Source organism: Anabrus simplex, chromosome 9 (genome assembly GCF_040414725.1).
Source record: "Anabrus simplex isolate iqAnaSimp1 chromosome 9, ASM4041472v1, whole genome shotgun sequence".
Taxonomy (NCBI): Eukaryota; Metazoa; Arthropoda; class Insecta; order Orthoptera; family Tettigoniidae; genus Anabrus; species Anabrus simplex.
This window is the reverse complement of record NC_090273.1, coordinates 79,595,942-79,615,820: the sequence shown is the minus strand read 5'-3', so window position 1 is coordinate 79,615,820 and position 19,879 is coordinate 79,595,942. Positions and strand designations below refer to the sequence as shown.

At 37.6% G+C, this 19,879-nt stretch overlaps 1 protein-coding gene across 3 annotated transcripts in view; it reads right to left on the bottom strand.

The window, feature by feature from the left end:
- LOC136880821 (START domain-containing protein 10) overlaps positions 1–19,879 on the bottom strand; it is a 74,410-nt gene that overhangs the window by 52,311 nt on the left and 2,220 nt on the right. For all 3 annotated transcript variants that reach the window (XM_067153366.2, XM_067153365.2, XM_067153367.2), the window contains exon 3: positions 14,106–14,253. In XM_067153366.2, coding sequence (XP_067009467.1) covers positions 14,106–14,253 — 148 coding nt within the window. The remainder of the gene's footprint in view (positions 1–14,105; positions 14,254–19,879) is intronic.

The window sequence follows — 19,879 nt, the reverse complement described above, 5'->3', positions numbered from 1 at the left end:
TACCACTTTTCACATCTGTAACATGTTAAGTTTTTTTAGATATACTGTATAAATTCTCATTTTAAAATGTCACCCCTTTTTTTGTTACCCTTAAGTGGAGTTTCCAAAAACATGTCATCTATGTTCCTTTACATTTACAGGAGATTCCAAATACCACTTTTTATGTCTGTAACATTTTACGTTTCTCAGATATTCTGTAGATATAGTCTTTCAAAAAATTCACCCCAATTTATCACTCCTGTTTAACCGCCATTAATTGGATTTTCCAAAAACAAAAAAATATGTATTTCTTTATTTTTAAAGGAGATCCCACATACTAATTTTCAGTTCTGTAATGTCTTCAGTTTCTGAGATATATGCATCCTCATTAAAGGCATTCAACCCATTATTCACCCTTTTACACCCCTCCTACTGGGATTTACAGAAAACAAAAAAAGTGTGCCTTTATTTTTAAAGGAGATTCTAAATATCAATTTTTACACATGCAAACTTTTAAGGTTTTGAGATATAGATACACTCGTTTTAAAAATCCACCCCCTTTTCACCCGCCACTATTTGTATTTGACAAAAGAAAAAAGGTTTCTTTATTTTTAAAGGAGATCCCAAATATCAATTTTCAGGTCTGTAATATCTTCAGTTTCTGAGATATAAGTATCCTCATTAAAGACATTCAACCCCTTTTTCACCCCTCCCATTGGGATTTTCCAAAAACAAAAAATACATGTTTATTTATTTTTAAAGGAAATTCTAAATACAAATTTTTACACTTGTAAACTTTCAAAGTTTAAAGATGTAGATACACTCATTTTAAAAATTCACCCCCCCCCCCTTTTATTTGGATTTTCCAGAAATGAAAAAATACCCATTTCTTTATTTTTTAAGTAGATCCCAAATACCAATTTTCAGGTCTGTAATATCTTCAGGTTCTGAAATATAAGCAGCCTCATTAAAGGCATTCAACCCATTTTCACCCTTTTCCACCCTTCCTATTGGGATTTTCCGAAAACAAAAAAATACGTGTTTCTTTATTTTTAAAGGAGATTCTAAATACCGATTTTTACATCTATAAACTTTCAAAGTTTTGAGATATAGATACACTCATTTTAAAAATTCACCCTCTTTTCACTCCCCCTCACTATTAATTTGATTTTCCAAAAACAAAAAAATATGTGTTTGCTTTTTTTTTTTTTAAAGGAGATACCAAACACCAATTTTCAGGTCTGTAATATCTTCAGTTTCGGAGATATAAGTATCCTCATTAAAGGCATTCAACCCTTTTTTCACCCCTCCTATTGAGATTTTCCTAAAACAAAAAAATATGGGTTTCTTTATTTTTAATGGAAATTCTAAATACGAATTTTTACATCTGTGAACTTTCAAAGTTTTGAAATATAGATACACTCATTTTAAAAATTCACCCCCCCCCCCCCTTTTCACCCTCCCATTAATTGGATTTTCCAAAAAAAAAAAAAAAAAAAAATGTTTTTCTTTATTTTTAAAAGAGATCAAAAGTACCAATTTTCAGGTCTGTAATATCTTCAGTTTCTGAGATATAAGTACTGGTATCCTGATTAACCTCCCCTGTGAACCATGTGACCTTGCCGCGGTGGGGAGGCTTGCGTGTCCCAATGATGCAGATAGCCGAGCCGCAGGTGCAACCATATCGGATGGGTATCTGTTGAGAGACCAGACTAACGAATGGTTCATCGAAAGGGCGGTAGCAGCCTTTCAGTAGTTGCAAGGGCGGCAGTCTGGATGATTGACTGATACGGCCTTGTAATAATACTCAACATGGCTTAGCTGTGTTGATACTGCTACACGGCTGAAAGCAACGGGAAACTACAGCCGTAACTAACTCCCGAGGACATGCAGCTCTCTCTGTATGAATGATGTACTGATGATGGCTTCCTCCCGGGTAAAATATTCCGGAGGTAAACTAGTCCCCCATTCGGATCTCCGGGTGGGAACTACACGAGAGGGGGCGATCATCAGGAAGATGGATACTGACATTCTGCGAGTCGGAGCGTGGAATGTTAGAAGTTTGAATCGTTGTGGTAGGTTAGAGAATCTGAAAAGGGAGATGGATAGGCTAAAGTTAGATGTAGTTGGCATAAGTAAAGTACGTTGGCAGGAAGAGCAAGATTTTTGGTCAGGCGACTACCGAATTATCAACACAAAATCAAACAGAGGAAATGCAGGAGTTGGTTTAATAATGAATAAGAAAATAGGGCAGCGGGTAAACTACTACGACCAGCATAGTGAAAGAATTATTGTCGTCAAGATAGACACCAAACCAATGCCCTCCACAATAGTGCAGGTCTATATGCCTACTAGTTCAGCGGATGATGAAGAAATCGAAAGAATATATGAGGAGATAAAAGATTTAATACAATGTAAAAGGTGACGAGAATCTAATTGTGATGGGAGACTGGAATGCAGTGGTAGGCCAAGGAAGAGAAGGTAGTACAGTAGGAGAATTTGGATTGGGACGAAGGAACGAAAGAGGAAGTCGTCTGGTTGAATTCTGCAGTGATCATAATTTAGTCCTTGCCAATACTTGGTTCAAACACCACAAACGACGGCTGTATACGTGGACGAGACCTGGAGACACTGGAAGGTATCAAATAGACTTCATTATGATTAGGCAGAGATTCAGAAACCAGGTGTTGGATTGCAAAACCTTCCCAGGAGCAAACGTGGACTCTGACCACAACTTGTTGGTCATGAAATGTCATCTGAAGTTGAAGAAATTGAAGAAAGGATAGAATGCAAAAAGATGGGATCTAGACAAGTTGAAAGAAAAGAATGTGAAGGATTGTTTCAAGGAACATGTTGCACAAGGACTAAACGAAAAGGCTGAAGGAAACACTATAGAGGAAGAGTGGAGAGTCATGAAAAATGAAGTCAGTAGGGCTGCTGAAGAAATGTTAGGAAGGAAGAAAAGATCAACTAAGAATCAGTGGATAACTCAGGAGATACTAGACCTGATTGATGAACGACGAAAATACAAGAATGCTAGAAATGAAGAGGGCAGAAAAGAATACAGGCGATTAAAGAATCAAGTGGATAGAAAGTGCAAGGCAGCTAAGGAAGAATGGCTGAAGGAGATATGCAAGGATGTCGAAGGCTGTATGGTCCTGGAAAAGGTAGCTGCACACAGGAAAATCAAGGAAACCTTTGGAGAAAGGAAATCTAGGTGTATGAATATTAAGAGCTCAGATGGAAAACCACTTCTAGGGAAAGAAGACATAGCAGAAAGATGGCAGGAGCATATCCAACAGTTGTATCAAGGTAAAGATGTAGATAATTTGGTTCTGGAACATGAAGAGGCTGTTGATGCTGATGAAAAGGGAGACCCAATTTTGAGGTCAGAGTTTGACAGAGCTGTGAGTGACCTCAATAGGAACAAGGCACCTGGAATTGATGACATTCCCTCTGAATTACTGACTGCCTTAGGAGAAACCAGCATGGCAAGGTTATTTCATTTAGTGTGCAAGATGTATGAGACAGGAGAAGTCCCATCCGATTTTCAGCAGAATGTTGTTATACCTATTCCCAAGAAAGCCGGTGCTGACAGGTGTGAAAACTACCGCACCATTAGTTTAGTATCTCATGCCTGCAAAATTTTAACACGTATTATTTACAGAAGAATGGAAAAACAAGTTGAAGCTGAGTTGGGAGAAGATCAATTTGGCTTCAGAAGAAATGTAGGAACACGTGAAGCAATCCTGACTTTACGTCTGATCTTAGAGGATCGAATCAAGAAGGACAAGCCCACGTACATGGCACTCGTAGATCTAGAAAAGGCATTCGATAATGTTGATTGGACCAAGCTATTTATGATTCTGAAGATGATAGGGATCAGATACCGAGAACGAAGAATTATCTACAATCTATATAAAAATCAGTCTGCAGTGATAAGAATCGAGGGCTTTGAAAAAGAAGCAGCAATCCAGAAAGGAGTGAGGCAAGGCTGCAGTTTGTCCCCTCTCCTTTTCAATGTTTACATAGAACAGGCAGTAAAGGAAATCAAAGAGAAATTTGGAAAGGGAATCACAGTCCAACGAGAGGAAATCAAAACCTTGAGATTTGCCGATGATATTGTTATTTTATCTGAGACTGCAGAAGATCTCGAGAACTTGCTGAATGGTATGGATGAAGTCTTGGGTAAGGAGTACAAGATGAAAATAAATAAGTCCAAAACAAAAGTAAAGGAGTGCAGTCGAACGAAGGCAGGTGATGCAGGAAATATTAGATTAGGAAATGAAGTCTTAAAGGAAGTAGATGAATATCGTTACTTGGGTAGTAAAATAACTAACGATGGCAGAAGTAAGGAGGACATAAAATGCAGACTAGCACAAGCAAGGAAGAGCTTTCTTAAGAAAAGAAATTTGCTCACTTCAAACATTGATATCGGAATTAGAAAGATGTTTTTGAAGACTTTCGTATGGAGCGTGGCATTGTATGGAAGTGAAACATGGACGATAACTGGCTCAGAAAGAAAGAGAATAGAAGCTTTTGAAATGTGGTGTTACAGAAGAATGCTGAAGGTGAGATGGATAGATCGAATCACGAATGAAGAGATACTGAATCGAATTGGTGAGAGGAGATCGATTTGGCTAAATTTGACGAGAAGAAGAGATAGAATGATAGGACACATCTTAAGACACCCAGGACTTGTTCAGTTGGTTTTTGAAGGAAGTGTAGGGGGTAAAAACGGTAGGGGTAGACCAAGATATGAATATGACAAGCAGATTAGAGTAGATGTAGGATGCAGTAGTTACGTAGAAATGAAAAGGTTAGCACAGGATAGGGTGACATGGAGAGCTGCATCAAACCAGTCTATGGACTGATGACTCAAACAACAACATCCTGATTAAAGGCATTCAACCCCTTTTTCACCCTTTTTGACCCTTCCTATTGGGATTTTCTGAAAAAGAAAATACATTTAAAAAAGATTCTAAATACCAATTTTTACATCTGTAAACTTTTAAAGTTTTGAGATATAGATACGCTCATCTTAAAATTTCAACCCCCTTTTCATCCCCTTACCGACAGAATATCCAAAAATCCTCTCTTAGTGAGCACCTACATCTAAATATGAATGTATCCCCAAATTTCTTTATGTCTAGTAGTTTTGGCTCGGCGATGATGAATCAGTCAGAACAAGTTATTTTATAGATGTAGATGACTAGCAATTACCCGCGGCTTCACACGTGTGGATTTCGTAATTTGATCAGAGTAATCGTTCCTCGGCATTGTACTAAGAGACTCTCTGAAAATTCCTAAAGTATAAAAACTCACCCAAAAATTGAGTTTCATTTACCCCAGAAATTCTTTGTAAACCATGTTTGTGGTATTACCTTTTGGGGCTAAGACGACCATGCGACATAGAAGTGTACATGCGAGAAACAGTCTTCTCTCAAGTCGAAAAATAAATACAGGTTTCTATATTTTTAAAGGAGATTCCAAATACCTATTCCCACATCTGTAGCATATTCCGAGATATACATAAGTATCCCCATAAAAACAATTCAGCCCCTTGATCAGTCCTTTCCCTACCCCCACCTAATGTATTTTCCGAAAACAAAAATACATGTTTCCTTATTTTCAGTTTTTAAGATATGAGTATCCTCACAAAAAATAATTCAACTATTTGTCACTACTTTTCACCCCCTGTTAAGTGCCCTCTCCGAAAACAAAAAGGTACAGGTTCCGGTATTTTTAAAGGACTTTCCAAATATCAAGTTTCTTGTCTCTAGCATGTCAAGTTTTTGACATATAATGTAAAATGAAATGGCGTATGGCTTTTAGTGCCGGGAGATCCCAGGAAGGGTTTCGGATCGCCAGCTACAGGTCTTTTGATTTGGCGCCGGTAGGCGACCTGTTCGTCATGATGAGGATGAAATGATGATGAAGGCAACACATACACCCAGCCCCCGTGCCAGGGAAATTAACCAATAATGGTTAAAATTCCTGACCCTGCCAGGAATCGAACCGGGACCCCTGTGACCAAATGCCAGCACACTAACCATTTAGCCATGGAGCCGGACGACATATAATGTAGATATACCGGTACTTGTTTGAAAAATTCACCTGCTTTTCCAATTCTTTTCAGCCCCTCAATTGGATTTATCGAAAGCAAAATCAATACGTGTTTCGTTATTTTTTAAGGTTATACAAATACCAGTTTTCATGTCTGTACGTCTGTAACACCTTCAGCTTTTGAGATAAATGTATATTCATAAGTTTAATCAACTTCTTCTTCCTCACTTCTTTCCACCCCTCTTCCACCTTAAGTGGACTTAATGCCCGCCAAGCAATTCCGAATGGAAATTCTAAGTTCCCATGGAGGGAATTGGATAGATTGATAAGTTCACCTGCATACACCCCAGCGTTAGTGGGTAGGGTCTGACACATCCCACTCTGAAGAGTCTAGTGTCAGACCTAAGACGAAACGTTGGTTAATAGAGCAAATGCCTGAAAAGCCATACATCTAATTTTTGATCTGATTTTTAAGTGGACTTCCCGAAAACAAAAAATATGTGTTTCTTTATTTTGAAAGGAAACTCAAAATACCAACTTTCACGTCTGTAACAGATTCAGTTTTTAAGATAAAGTATCCTCATAAAAGTATATGAACTTTTTATTTACTTATTTTCAACCCCCACACCCCTTACGTCGATTTTCCGAGAAAAAAAATGCGTGTTTCTTTATTTTTAAAGGAGATTCGAAGGTACTAATTTTTCATGTCCGTAACATCTTCAGTTTTTGAGATATATTATACTCATAAAATTAATTCAACTCCTTTTCACCCCTTTCTTACCCATTAAGTTGATTCCCCCTCCCCAAAAGTGCGTGTTTCTTTATTTTTAAATGAGATTCCAAATACCAATATTCATGTCTTTAATAACATTTTTAGATGAAATGAAATATTGTATGCCTTTTAGTGCCGGGAGATCGCAGGACGGGTTCGGCTTGCCAGGTGCCGGTCTTTTGATTTGACGCCCGAAGGAGACCTGCGCATCGTGATGAGGATGAAATGATGATGAAGAAAACACCTACACCCACCCCTGTGCCAGGGAAATTAACCAATGATGGTTAAAATTCTGGACCCTGCCGGGAATTGAACCTGGTACCCCTGTGACTAAAGGCCAGCACGCTAACCATTTAGCCATGGAGCCGGACAACATATTTAATTTTTTTGAGATTTAAGTATCCTCACACAAAGAATTCAACAAATTTTTCAATTCATTCACCCCCTTAAGTGGATATTCCATACACAAAAGAACACGTGTTTCTTTACTTTGAAAGAAGATTCCAAATATAAATGTTCATGCCTCTAACATCTTCAGTTTTTGAGATATACTGTAAGTATCCTTATAAAAATAATTCAACTCCTTTTTCACCCCAGCCCGTTAAGTTGATTCCCCCCCACCCCCGACCAAATATGCGTGTTACTTTATTATTTAAGGTGACTCCAAGTAAAAATTTTCACGTGTGCAACCTTAAGTTTTTGAGATATATGTTTTATTTGTAACGACCTAACCTGTACAGTGTAATATTTGTAACATAGGTATTTGTAAATAGTAGATTTCAGTTCTGTACTTACTGGAAGTATCCAGAAATGTTACGTGAATTTTTGAGCAGGGTGTGTTGTATTTTGTTGGTTATGTCTTCTAGAATATATATTTTGACTGTTCTGGAAATGGAAGATTCGCGAGCGTGTGTATTCGAGAATGTTATTTAAAGTTCGCGACGGGAGTAAGAATTGTGATTGGTGAATCTGTGTGACGATAGGCGGGCTCATGCGTTCTAATTGGCTACTCCAAGGCCAGGGTTTACCTTTATATATATAGCAAGGCAGCGTTCGTGATAATTCGGTCTGTCTTGTCTTGTCTTGTCTTGGCCTGGTCTGCCTTAGTCTGTCTTGGTCTGTCTGACGTTTTACGTCGTGTGTGACCACTCGCTTCTGGGTACCTTCGGGTAAGCACTCTTGAATTCCGTTCCGGCTAAAATGTCCGTAATGTTCGGTTGCTATTTCGTATAGGAGTCTGCCCTAACCTAACCTAGATTCGCCAAATTAATTATTTATGACGCCTTAGCTTTTCAGCTTGGCTTGCCTGTTTGTTTTCGAGGCATTCCCATTTCTTGTTTCACTAAATATGTAGACTGTAGTTTAATATATTTACCTTGGGATTTGCCTCTGGTAGTTCAGTGTCACTTGATGTATGCTAGAGTTTTGGAGAGTACGTTTACTTCACTGTAAATTGCCTTGTATAACTGGATTTGTAACTAGATGTATAGTTGGTTTGAAATTTTGAACTTATACGAAGGTATTATCAAAGAACTTCTAAGTTACGTGTATTACAGAGAATATAGTTCGTAAGTTGCAAGTTGGCAGATTTTGTTCGGAATGTATTTGTAAAATCCTTAAATTTGAAAAATGATATTTACATAAGGACTCCTATACGAAATAGCAACTGAACATTACGGGCATTTTAGCCGGAACGGAATTCAAGAGTGCTTACCCGAAGGTGGCCCATACCGGAAGCGAGGCGTCGCACAAGACGTAAAACTTCAGACAGACCAAGACAGACGAAGGCAGACCAGGCCAAGACAAGACAAGACAGACCGAATTATCATGAATGCTGCCTCGCTCTCTATATAAAGGTAAACCCTGGCCTTGGAGTAGCCAATGAGAATGCATGAGCCAGCCTATTGTCACACAGATTCACCAATCACAATTCCTACTCCCGTCGCGAACTTTAAATAACATTTTCGAATACACACGCTCGCGAATCTTTCATTTCTAGAACAGTCAGAAAATATATTCTAAAAGACATAACCAAAAAATATAACATACCCTGCTGAAAAATTCATGTAACATTTCTGGATACTTCCAGTAAGTACAGAACTGAAATCTACTATTTACAAATATCTATGTTACAAATATTACACTGTACAGCTTAGGTCGTTACAAATAAAACATTATCACCACATTTTACAAATAAAGTCTTCAATAAACACTTTTCACTTCCACTACATTGTTTACCCGTGACAAGTTTCTTTTCTTTGTTTCTTTGTTTGTAAAGGAGCTTCCAAATGCCAATTATCACGACTGTAACATCTTCAGTTTTGAGATATATGTACCCTCATAAATAGGAATTAAACTCCTTTTTCACCGCCCCTGCCCCCACGTTGATTCCCCCCCCCAAAAATGTGTGTTTCTTTGTTTTTAAAGGGGATTCCAAATACTAATGTTCATGTCTGTAAAATCTTTAGTTATTGGGATATAAGTATCCTCATACAAAGTATTCAACTAATTTTTCAATTAATTCACCCCCCTTAGGTGGATTTCCCAAAGACAAAAGATTACGTGTTTCTTTTACTTTGAAAGAAAGTTCCAAATGCAAATTTTCATGCCTGTAACATCTTCAGTTTTTGAGATTTAAGTATCCTCATGAAAAGAATTAAACTCTTTTATCATTCCACCCCCGCCTGTTAAAATGGTTTCCCCCCACCCAAAAAATATGCGTGTTTCTTTGTTTTTAAAGAAGATTCCAAATACCTATTTCCACGTCTGTAACCTTCAGTTTTGAAGATATAAGTTTCTCCAGAAAAAGTATTCAGTTTTTTACTTCCTTTCACACTCCCCACTCAAGTGAATTTTCCAAAAACAAACAGTACTCGTTTCTTTTAAAGAGCTTCCAAATACCAATTATCACTTCTGTAACATCTTCAGTTTTTGAGATATATGTATCCTCGTAAAAGGAATTCATCTCTGTTTTCATCCCCCCCTCTACCAACTTGGTCCCTCCCCCCCCCGCAAATGCGTGTTTGCGTGTTTCCTTATTTATAAAGTAGATTCCAAGTACCAGTTTTCAGGTTTTTAACAACTTTAGATTTTTTGGTATGTATATATACATTTAAAAATAATCCAACTAATGTTTCAATCCTTTCACGCCCCACCCCCCTCCCCCGTTAAGCGTCTTTTCCAAGTACATGTTTAGTTATTTTTAAAGGAGATTCCAAATATCAATTTTCACATCTGCAACATGTTAAGTTTTTGAGATATACTGCAGATACGCTAATTTTAATGATTCACCCCCTTTTTCAGTTCCCCTTAAGTGGATTTACTGAAAAACATATTTATGTTTCTTTACTTTTACAGGAAATACCAAATACCAGTTTTCAAATCTGTAATATGTTACGTGTCTGAGATAATTTGCACATATAGTCTTTTTAAAAATTCACCCCGTTTGTCACTCCTGTTCACCCGATATTCATCGAATTATCCAAAAACACAAAAATATGTGTTTCTTTTTCAAAGGAGATTCCAAATTTCAATTTTCATGTCTAACATCTTCAGCTTATGAGATATAAGTCTCCTAATAAAAGGTGTTCAACCCCTTTTCCCCCCATTTTTCATGCCCCTTAATGGGATTTTCCGAAAACAAAAAAATACGTGTTTCGTTGTTTTTAAAGGAGATTATAAATACCAATTTTTACATCTGTAAACTTTTAAGTTTCTGAGATATAGATATTCTCATTTTAAAATTTCCCCCCCTTTTCACCCCCTTAGCGATGGAATATCCAAAAATCCTCTCTTAGCGAGCGCCTACATGTTAATATGAATGTATCCCCAAAATTTAATTTTTATATGTCCAGTAGTTTTGGCTCGGCAATGATGAATCAGTCAGTCAGGACAAGTTATTTTATATATATAGATGATGTATGTTCATGAGCTTGTATAACGTCTTTATAAGCTCATCTCAGAGTCAATTTGTTGGGCTTTTAAGTTCTGTAAACTAACGTGCAAAAGTTCCCTTCTTCAAACGCACATTCATTGTATTGTGTCAAAAGATCTCATGGAAAAAAAGAAAAGAATTTAACTAATAGAGAATGTATAGAGCATGTTTTGAAAGTCAATGTGTGTGTTACTTACTGTTGGCTTAGCCTGTCCTTGTGCACTAGTCGGGAGCACGCCGTGCACTGCTTCGTGTGCGCCGAGGACTAGCTATTGCGGCATTGGAGGGGGCAAGTAGTGGGGCCAAGGAGACAATTTGGGGAGGAATTGGGGTAGGGCGGAGCGTGTCTATTGGAGGTTCATTTGTGCGTTTTCACATTTGTTTGTTGACTCTTTAAATAAATGTTCTTTAAAGGTGGGATGGTGACATAAAAAAGGACGTTTTCTTTTTTTGTGATCTCATTCAGATTGAAATTTGGATTAGCATACTATAATTTCGTGTGGCTATTTCTAGCCGAGTGCAACCGTTGTAAGGCAGACCCTCCGATGAGGGTGGGCGGCATCTGCCATGGATAGGTAACTGCGTGTTATTGTGGTAGAGGATAGTATTATGTGTGATGTGTGAGTTGCAGGGATGTTGGAGAGAGTACAAACACCCAATGAAGGTTAAAATCCCCGACCCGGCCAGGAATCGAACCCGGGACCCTCTGAACCGAAGGTCAGTATGCTGGCCATTCAGCCAAGTCAGACGATTAGCATACTGATCCATACTGATATAGAATTCTTCCAGATCTTTTGACACAATACAATGAACGCGAGTATGAAGAGAACTTCTGCACATTAGTTAACAGAACTTCAAAGCCCAACAAATTGACTCTGAGATGAGCTTATGAAGACGTTATACAAGCTCATCAAGATACATCATCATATAATAAATCTCCTACTGACGCAGAGTTTATAAATACAGCACTATGCAACTTAGCAATAAGAGATTTTATATTTTAAAATAGATGTATAACATTCAAACAATGGATGAATGAGTGAAAATACATAAAAACCTCAAAAACAGTGTTTTAATAAACTGGTGAACTTTCTAGACTGTCAAAGTTACTCCTTCAAGCACGTTTTATTATCATAACATGTCATATTTTAACATTAGTCATTCGCAATTAATGTAGTAATATTTTACCAGCTCAACATTGAAACGTTTTCAAATAAGTGTGTCAACAACGCAACACTGGTTTGAAAGTAGTGAACATCAAGATCAGCATCAAAATGAACTTGTGAACTTTGCAGACTTTTAAAACCATTTTTCCAATCATATTTTATTACCACAACACATCACCTTAAGTTAGCATGAGTCATTCATAATTAGGACAAGCTGTGTTTTAGCATTATAAGTTGTTATTATTAAGACGATAGGTTCTTCAGCTGAAGATGACCCACTAAAAGGGTTGAAACTGGTACTGACGTGTTAGCATGTTTTAAGTACTTTATAATAGAATAAATGTATTGTATTTCTTTATCTATTAATTTAGTTTAGCATGGTATATGGCACCTGAAGAACAGTAAGACCTGTCTACACCTAAAAAGGTACGTGAAGATAAGGGACCTTTAAAGATAAAAAAGGATGCAGAAAACAAGAATTTTAAAATAAATAGTTAGAGGAAAATGAATTTTGGGGTTGGCTGACTCCTCAAGAAGATAAATTTAAAGCAACGTGCATGCTTATGTGGTGACAAAATAATAAATACCAGTAAAATTGAACAGTTGAAGCACAAGAACACTAGTTTAAACTGGCTCAGGCACTTTTTCCAAATTCAAAAGTTTGCACTGGTTTGGAAATGCAATGCACTAAATTAACTAGTATAGTCAAGGTTATTGTAAGGTTAAATATTTACTGGTAACGGTAGACAAAAAGTATATCAGAGGCCAAGAATTTGTGCATTTTAGTCAAATTACGGTATGTCATATTAAATATATGCATTTTCTGAGGCTTGTTAAAAGAGATGCAAATGGCGTGACCGCAAATAATTTGTGCTAAGTATTAAGAATTGTTTGGAGAGCAATACGGTGTCCATCAAATTGTTGGGTATGTGACATCAGCAGTGATAAGGGTAACTAATCACCAATTCTACATTCACAACTGTCTGATCCTCGTATTTATTTTTATGTAGGCCTAGGCTATGGTAAATATTTATGTAATTTTAGACAATTCATTGATAAGATGAAAATCTCAACCCAGGATTGACTGGATTTTGAATCCCAGCCTTCCGGGAGGGAAGCCAGCTTTTAAGTCACTGAGCTTATCATATCCTCCGTTTTTAAATACTCCCAGTTTTTAAACAGCTCATGATATGCATTAATCTTCACCATGTTAACATATTGGTGTCGGGTTATTTCAAATTAGGATAAGGTGATATTTTAGTGTTTACAATCGAATACTTTATACCCATAAACAAAATACCTGGTACTAAAATTCAAAGTAAGGGAAAAATATAACTTAGTAAGGAAGACGTAAGGATATTTTGGCGGTTCTGTAGGTACAATTTGTATTTCCCATCTGGCAACACTGGTCATGACCAATTTCTTCCCATTCCTAGCCCGTAAAATTACTCCTACGCCCAAAGATAACACCCTCACACAGCATACATAATAAAGCTCACCCTCATGGGGTGTATTGGAAAAAGCAGTTTCAGAACTGGTGAGCTGAACAAAATTTTAATTTTTCTATGCAGTCCTCCCCCGTTTAGCAATACGAATGGAAGGGAACAAACAAGTGACAAAATCTAACAGGTAATATGCAGAAAGATAAGAACATGAATAGAAACATTATCATTATGACAGGCCATAACTGGGGGAGGGAGCAAGATAAAGAAAAGACAAGGACTTTGAAGCATGGCCTAATGATGACGTTCAGATTCATATTTCAGCATCAGGAAGAGAACATTAAGTTTTACACATTATATTGGGTGCATTTTCCTACAACTGTCCTGTAGAGAAGAAGGCAATATTATACATATGCACAGCCAAAAAAAAAAGAGAGAGAATGAGCATATTATAGAATTTCATAAGTTCCCTGAAGGTAAATTTTCCTCAGACACAATTGAACCTATTGATACAATTTTTGTTGTGGGTATCTGCAGGGTATGTATCTATACTGGAGGTGAATTATATTTTTATTATAATTTAAAGTAAGCCTGATAAAATATTCCATGCAAAAGAACATAAAATAACATCTGCTCATTTTTTCAGTGACTATCCATATTTTTACATACTGCAACATAGTCATGGAAACCTACATATTATATAATATTTCCCTAGAGTTCTTCACTAAATAAAAAAGAGTTCTTACTGGCATAGTACCCCACATCATTATTGGGATTGATGAATCCTATATCATGAGAGTCAATCATATTTTGGTCCCACACTTTTCTGTATTCTGGATCATGAAGAACATCATACATCTGCTCAGGAGTGACATCTTCAAATACAGTCCACAACTACAACAGAAATTATAGAAAAAGAATTAGCTTATAGCATACAGAAATAAGTATCATAAAAACAATCAATGTCATTTCTCATAAAAATATATGTTATGGGCCGTGTTATCTAACAGAGCAAGCACTTTTGTTCAACAGATGTTAATATGCTGTAAATCACTGACCCTGTATCAGGAAACGGACAAAGGGGTTGACATACATACATGTTAATATGCTGTAAAAACAAAAATAACTATGAACACCCCACAAAATTTAAATTACTCGAAATAATATAGACTTTTTCTTGTTATGGGTTTTATGTTCTATGGCAATGATGCGATAGGACAGGGCTAGAGCTGGGAATTAAGTGACTGTATCGTTAATTAAGTTACAGCCCTTGCATTGATCTGAAGTGAAAATGGGATACCACGGAAAATCATCTTCTGGGCTGCTGACAGCAAAGTTCAAACCTACCATTTTCCGAAAGATAATTAACAATACCAATATAAATGGTCCGTTATTGGACGGTTCCCTATGGAAATCAACATCTATATCATGATAGTTCACAGCTATGCAACCCAAATCATGTAGTCAATTCACTCAGTAATACTGACTGAGAAAAAAGTGCAGCAAAACTTTCGTGAGTGGGAAGTGGATAAACATATTCAACAGTTCACACAAATCTTCAATGTTACAAATTTAGTTTTCTCTTATCCTTAACCCACCCTCCTGATCATCTTCTAAAATGACTCTCAGTCACATTCAGGCACCCACCAATTCCCCCCACCAAAAAAACAAAATTTCTCATTGCTATGAACTACACTAACCCCTATCCCCTTCTGGCTCTTTTCCCTGTGAATACAACCGCTGAAATACTTTCACCAGTAATATCACCATCTAGGTTTTCATGATTGCATTTCAACCAACATCATCTACCAGCTTTCTTAACAGGCTTAACTACCAACATTCTAGCCAAACAAAAATATGGGGTCACTGCAGTACCTGCAAAACAAGCAACATGGATCTTGCCATTCCCATTCACATCCAGTTTCATTAAACACGCCTGATCATTGTTTCACAGTTCAAAACAATAAGTATTTACCTCTATCTTCCTACACTCTTGCTCTTAGAGATTCCGAAGTTGGACACCAACTAGTGCTCAGGTCTAGAGAAGCACCTGGCCTCAACATTTGATAACCGTTACTTCTTCCCAAAGGGCCATCCTCAATTACTTTGTATATTAAAATAAACGAACTGCACTTTTTCTTAAAAATAAATAAAATTACAACAGAAGACCATGAGTAGTACATTAAAATATTCTATTCAACCAAAAGCTTCATGAGAGCAAAATCATAATGTTATGCGCTAAAAATAGTGGAATGTTTAATATGGATCTGTAGTCCTTGGAATGTTAAAAGGTTTGTAATTGGAATAAATGCAATAAAATGTTCATTCTATTTTTGAAGTTTCCTGTGTATCACCTAATTAAGTATTGTGAAACATCTTGAATATAAACTTATCTCAAATAATCAAATGAGAAGGTCTGCCCAATTCAACACAATCTGTATTACACATTTCATTTATACATTATTTTATCTTAGGATTATATGTTTCGTCCTGTCATAGGGACCTTAATACAAGACTCAATATTACAAAAATACAACAAGCACATTTAATTACTTAAAAATAATGTTATATTACGAAGGTGGAGGCTGAGCCTGTTGGTAGTCCAGTGTTCTGAATAAAAGCAAACTTTACTTGAGCTATCTAGCTCTTGATTTCCGTCATGTTCCAACAATCCTCAGTAATTTTCTGGCCTAAGTAGGTGAACGCTATAAAAAATGAATAGTACTCTATATCAGGGCCTCTCATATGCCCAAAATCTCATGCGTGCAAAATGAGATACATAGGTCCTGTGCACGGTGTATCGGTCCCACTCAGTTCGGCTTGGACCAGTGCGTTGTCTCGGGGTGAGTCGGCTAAGTTTGGCTCAACTTGGCTCGGATTTGGAGCGCTATGGAGCAAGTGAGGAAGAGGGAGACAGGGGGAGCGAGCGAGACAGGCATGGGGAAAGAGAGAGGCAGCGCTATTGCTCCAAATCGAGGAGTGGGGGTTTGCACTCTGGTCAACCAAGCAAAGTCGTCTTTTGCACCGTGCACCGCGCAATAGACTGGTACATGCACCCTGCGAGGCCCTGTTCTATATCTTATATCTTTTTCACCTTGTGTGTTTGTTCTGGGTTTCTAGTCCTATATTCATCTTTATCTTTTTGTATTTTCTCTTTTCTTGCATTTATCTGGATTTCTTCTTATCCTACACTTCCCTCGTCAAGATGGCACCTCAGTGGGTGTTCAAGTCTACTGTCCTAATGAAACTGGGCAGCAGAAATGGGCTCATTGGAGGCTAAAAAGAAATGGATGTAGAAGAACTGGAATTGACGAGGAGAGTAATTTTCTCTCTCTCTCTCTCTCTCTCTCTCTCTCTCTCTTTTTTTTTTTTAGTATCTACTTTACATTGCACTGAGACAGATAAGTCTTATGACGATGATGGGATAGCAAAGGGCTAGGAGTGGAAAGGAAGTGGCTGTGGCCTTAATTAAGGTACAGTCCCAGCATTTGCATGGTGTGTAAATGGCAAAAGTACAGAAAATCATATTCAGGGCTGCTGACAGTGGGGTTCAAACCCACTACCTCCTGAATGCAAGCTCACAGCTCCGCGCCCCCAACCGCACAGCCAACTCGCTCGGTGAGAGGAGAGAGCCAATCTATTTGAAGATGTGGAGATTGTGCTTGTCCTTTTGGGTTTTCATTCTTGTTTGTTCATTTCCAACACTTAAATTATAAGCTTTCTGTGATTCGGAAAGTGATAAGAATCTACCTGATAGAAAAAAAAGTTATCTGGAAGCACAAGTGTCAAACTTCTGTGATAAGAATCAAAAGATATGAAAGAGAAGGACAATCATCAAAGTGAGCTGATATGGCGACCTACTTGTACCTCTTAAGTATTTTTATATGTTTCAATAGAGATAAAACACAAAACTGAGGAGGTCAGGAAATGAAAACCCAAGGTTGATGATACTGGCATCATTTCCGAGTCAATGGGGAAAATTTTGAAGAGCTGCTAAAAGGTATGTAGTTAGTCTTGAAAACACAGTACAGGATGAATATAAACAATATGTCAAAGAAAACTATACTACTGCTATTGGCTTTACACCACACTAACTACTTTTACAGTTTTTAAAGATGCCGATCTGCCATAACTTAGTCCTTCAGGAGTTCTTTTACGTGCCAGTAAATCTACTGACATGAGGCTGACATATCTGAGCACCTTCAAATACCACTGGACTGAGCCAGGATCGAACCTGCCAAATTGGGGCCAGAAAGCTAGCACCTCAACCGTCTGAGCCACTCAGGCCGGCAAGAAAACTATAATTTACTTTATTGACACTTGTTTATTCCTTTCCTTTTCGTACAGTGGCCTCCTATATTTGTCCTGTGTATTTTTATCTTATATCTCTTCCCTTTTCCTGTGTTTGTCTGGCTTTCTTCTTATCCTACACATCCCACATCAAGACTAAAGAATTGAAATGATGGGCCCTCAATGACTGTTGATACCAGCCTTCCTGATGAAGCAGAAATAAATTTGCCAAGGGCTAAATAGAAATGGGTGCATAAAATTAGAGTCTATTTGGAGATGGCAGTGTATGTGGAGTGGATAAGATGTTTGTTCCTTTCCAATAGTTATATTATCCTGTTGTAACCCTTTACTCCTTTTGTATCCGTCCTGTGTTCCTAGCCTTTTACCACATACATTCATCTTTACCTCAGTCTCTTTCCTCTTCCTATGTTTATCTGGCTTTCTTATTATCCTACAATTCCAGCACGAATATCAAAGATCTGTAAAGATGGCCCCTCGAAGAATGTTAACGCCTGCCCCCCTGATGAAGGCAGGAAGCAAAAATGAGGTTCAGATGGGGCTGAAAAGGAATGGATGCGAATGAACTGAGATTGATGAGGAAGGGGGCAATCTACCTGAAGACAGCAGTGGATGAAGATGTGCAGATTGTCCTTTTGTGGTTTTTTTCTATTGCTTCCTCTGTCCACATTGAGCTACCATTGTGTTCATCCCTTACATGTTCCTATCTATTATGTAAGCTATGACTTGATCTGTCTCTTGTTTTCTCCTTTTCATTACTAATGCTGAAATGTATCAACCAAATAGAATGTACGGAATGAAAGCGTGGGCAAATCTGATAATGCAGCCTCTCAGGAGCAGTGACTTTTGCAGCGGAAACTCCTCAATTCTGTTGCTGACTAGTTTTTACATGCAGGTTGAAAGCTAAAAGGTAGCTCTGAATGTAGGCTACTGGTAGAGGGGGTATAATTTAAGACTTCGCACTTTTGCCATGGGAACACTCAAGTGAGTGCCATATGGAGTGTCAAGCTTGGCATAATAAGAAGTCTTGAGAGCTGATGCAGCAGTTCGCTAGTAACTATTGGAGTTTTAAGGTGTGTTGTGAGGTTATTATTGCGATGGTTAAGTACACCACAGCACAGAGAATATTTTGATCGAGTGTTATTGGCAGAAGAAGAAAAAACCAGTTAAAAGGTGCTTTTGAAAATTCTGTAAACAGTTTTCTGGTCCTATAGTACCATCAAAACGTTATGTGCAAAACTCATTCACAAATGATGTAGTACTGGTTCCGTAACTAATATGAAAAAACAGCAAAGGAGACAGCTCTCACACAGGAGAGGTTAGAAGATACTTACAAAGATTACAGAGAATTCTCTTCTTCTCAAAAAAAAATCTTTAAAAAGTACCTTTGTTATGCTTAAAACAAAACTAATTTAAAAGATAAAAATAATTAAAATACATGGGAAGGGCTGAGTGGGGCAGTAAAATGGGAAGGGAAGATATATCTACTTACGTTCTAACCTAACTTCACCTAAGCAATGTTATGTAGCTGAGGATGTTCCTAAGGCATGAAACATGTTCTACAAATAATTAATTTGCTTAAAGCAAATATATAGTATCAAACAGGTGGAAGTTTACTTTTATTGATGTAATGTAAATAGAAATTCATACGGGAAATGAAGCTGATTTCTTGCAATTTATGACCTTACTGGACTCATTCAGTCGATAACATACAACCTACAGATTCCATTGCAAGATATAAGATTTTGCAGTTGGCTAATGAATACAGGGGCTCTCTTATAAAGCCACACCGAGCGCACAGTGTTTGTACTCTGTGCTATAGCAGCTGCCTTAGCCCAACTTACGTCGCGTGCAGCCGCCCTGCTTTAAGTGTGTATACAATCTTACTTTATATATATATATATATTTACAAGTTTTACATCGCAACGACACAGATAGGTCTTATGCAACGACGGGACAGGGAACGACTAGGAGTGGGATGGAGGCGGCCCTGGCCTCCAGTACAGCTGCTTAGGTCTTGGAGAAGTGAAACACTGCTGGACAGTCTGGGTTTATAAGAGAAGCCCTGTAGTGTCCATGATGGTATCGTGGATCCAAACTTTCTTTCCATGATTGACAAAGCATGGTTTCATTTCAGTGGATATGTCAATTCACAGAACAATAGGATCTGGGATAAAGAGAACCCACAGAGTTTACAGCCAAGACCTCTGCA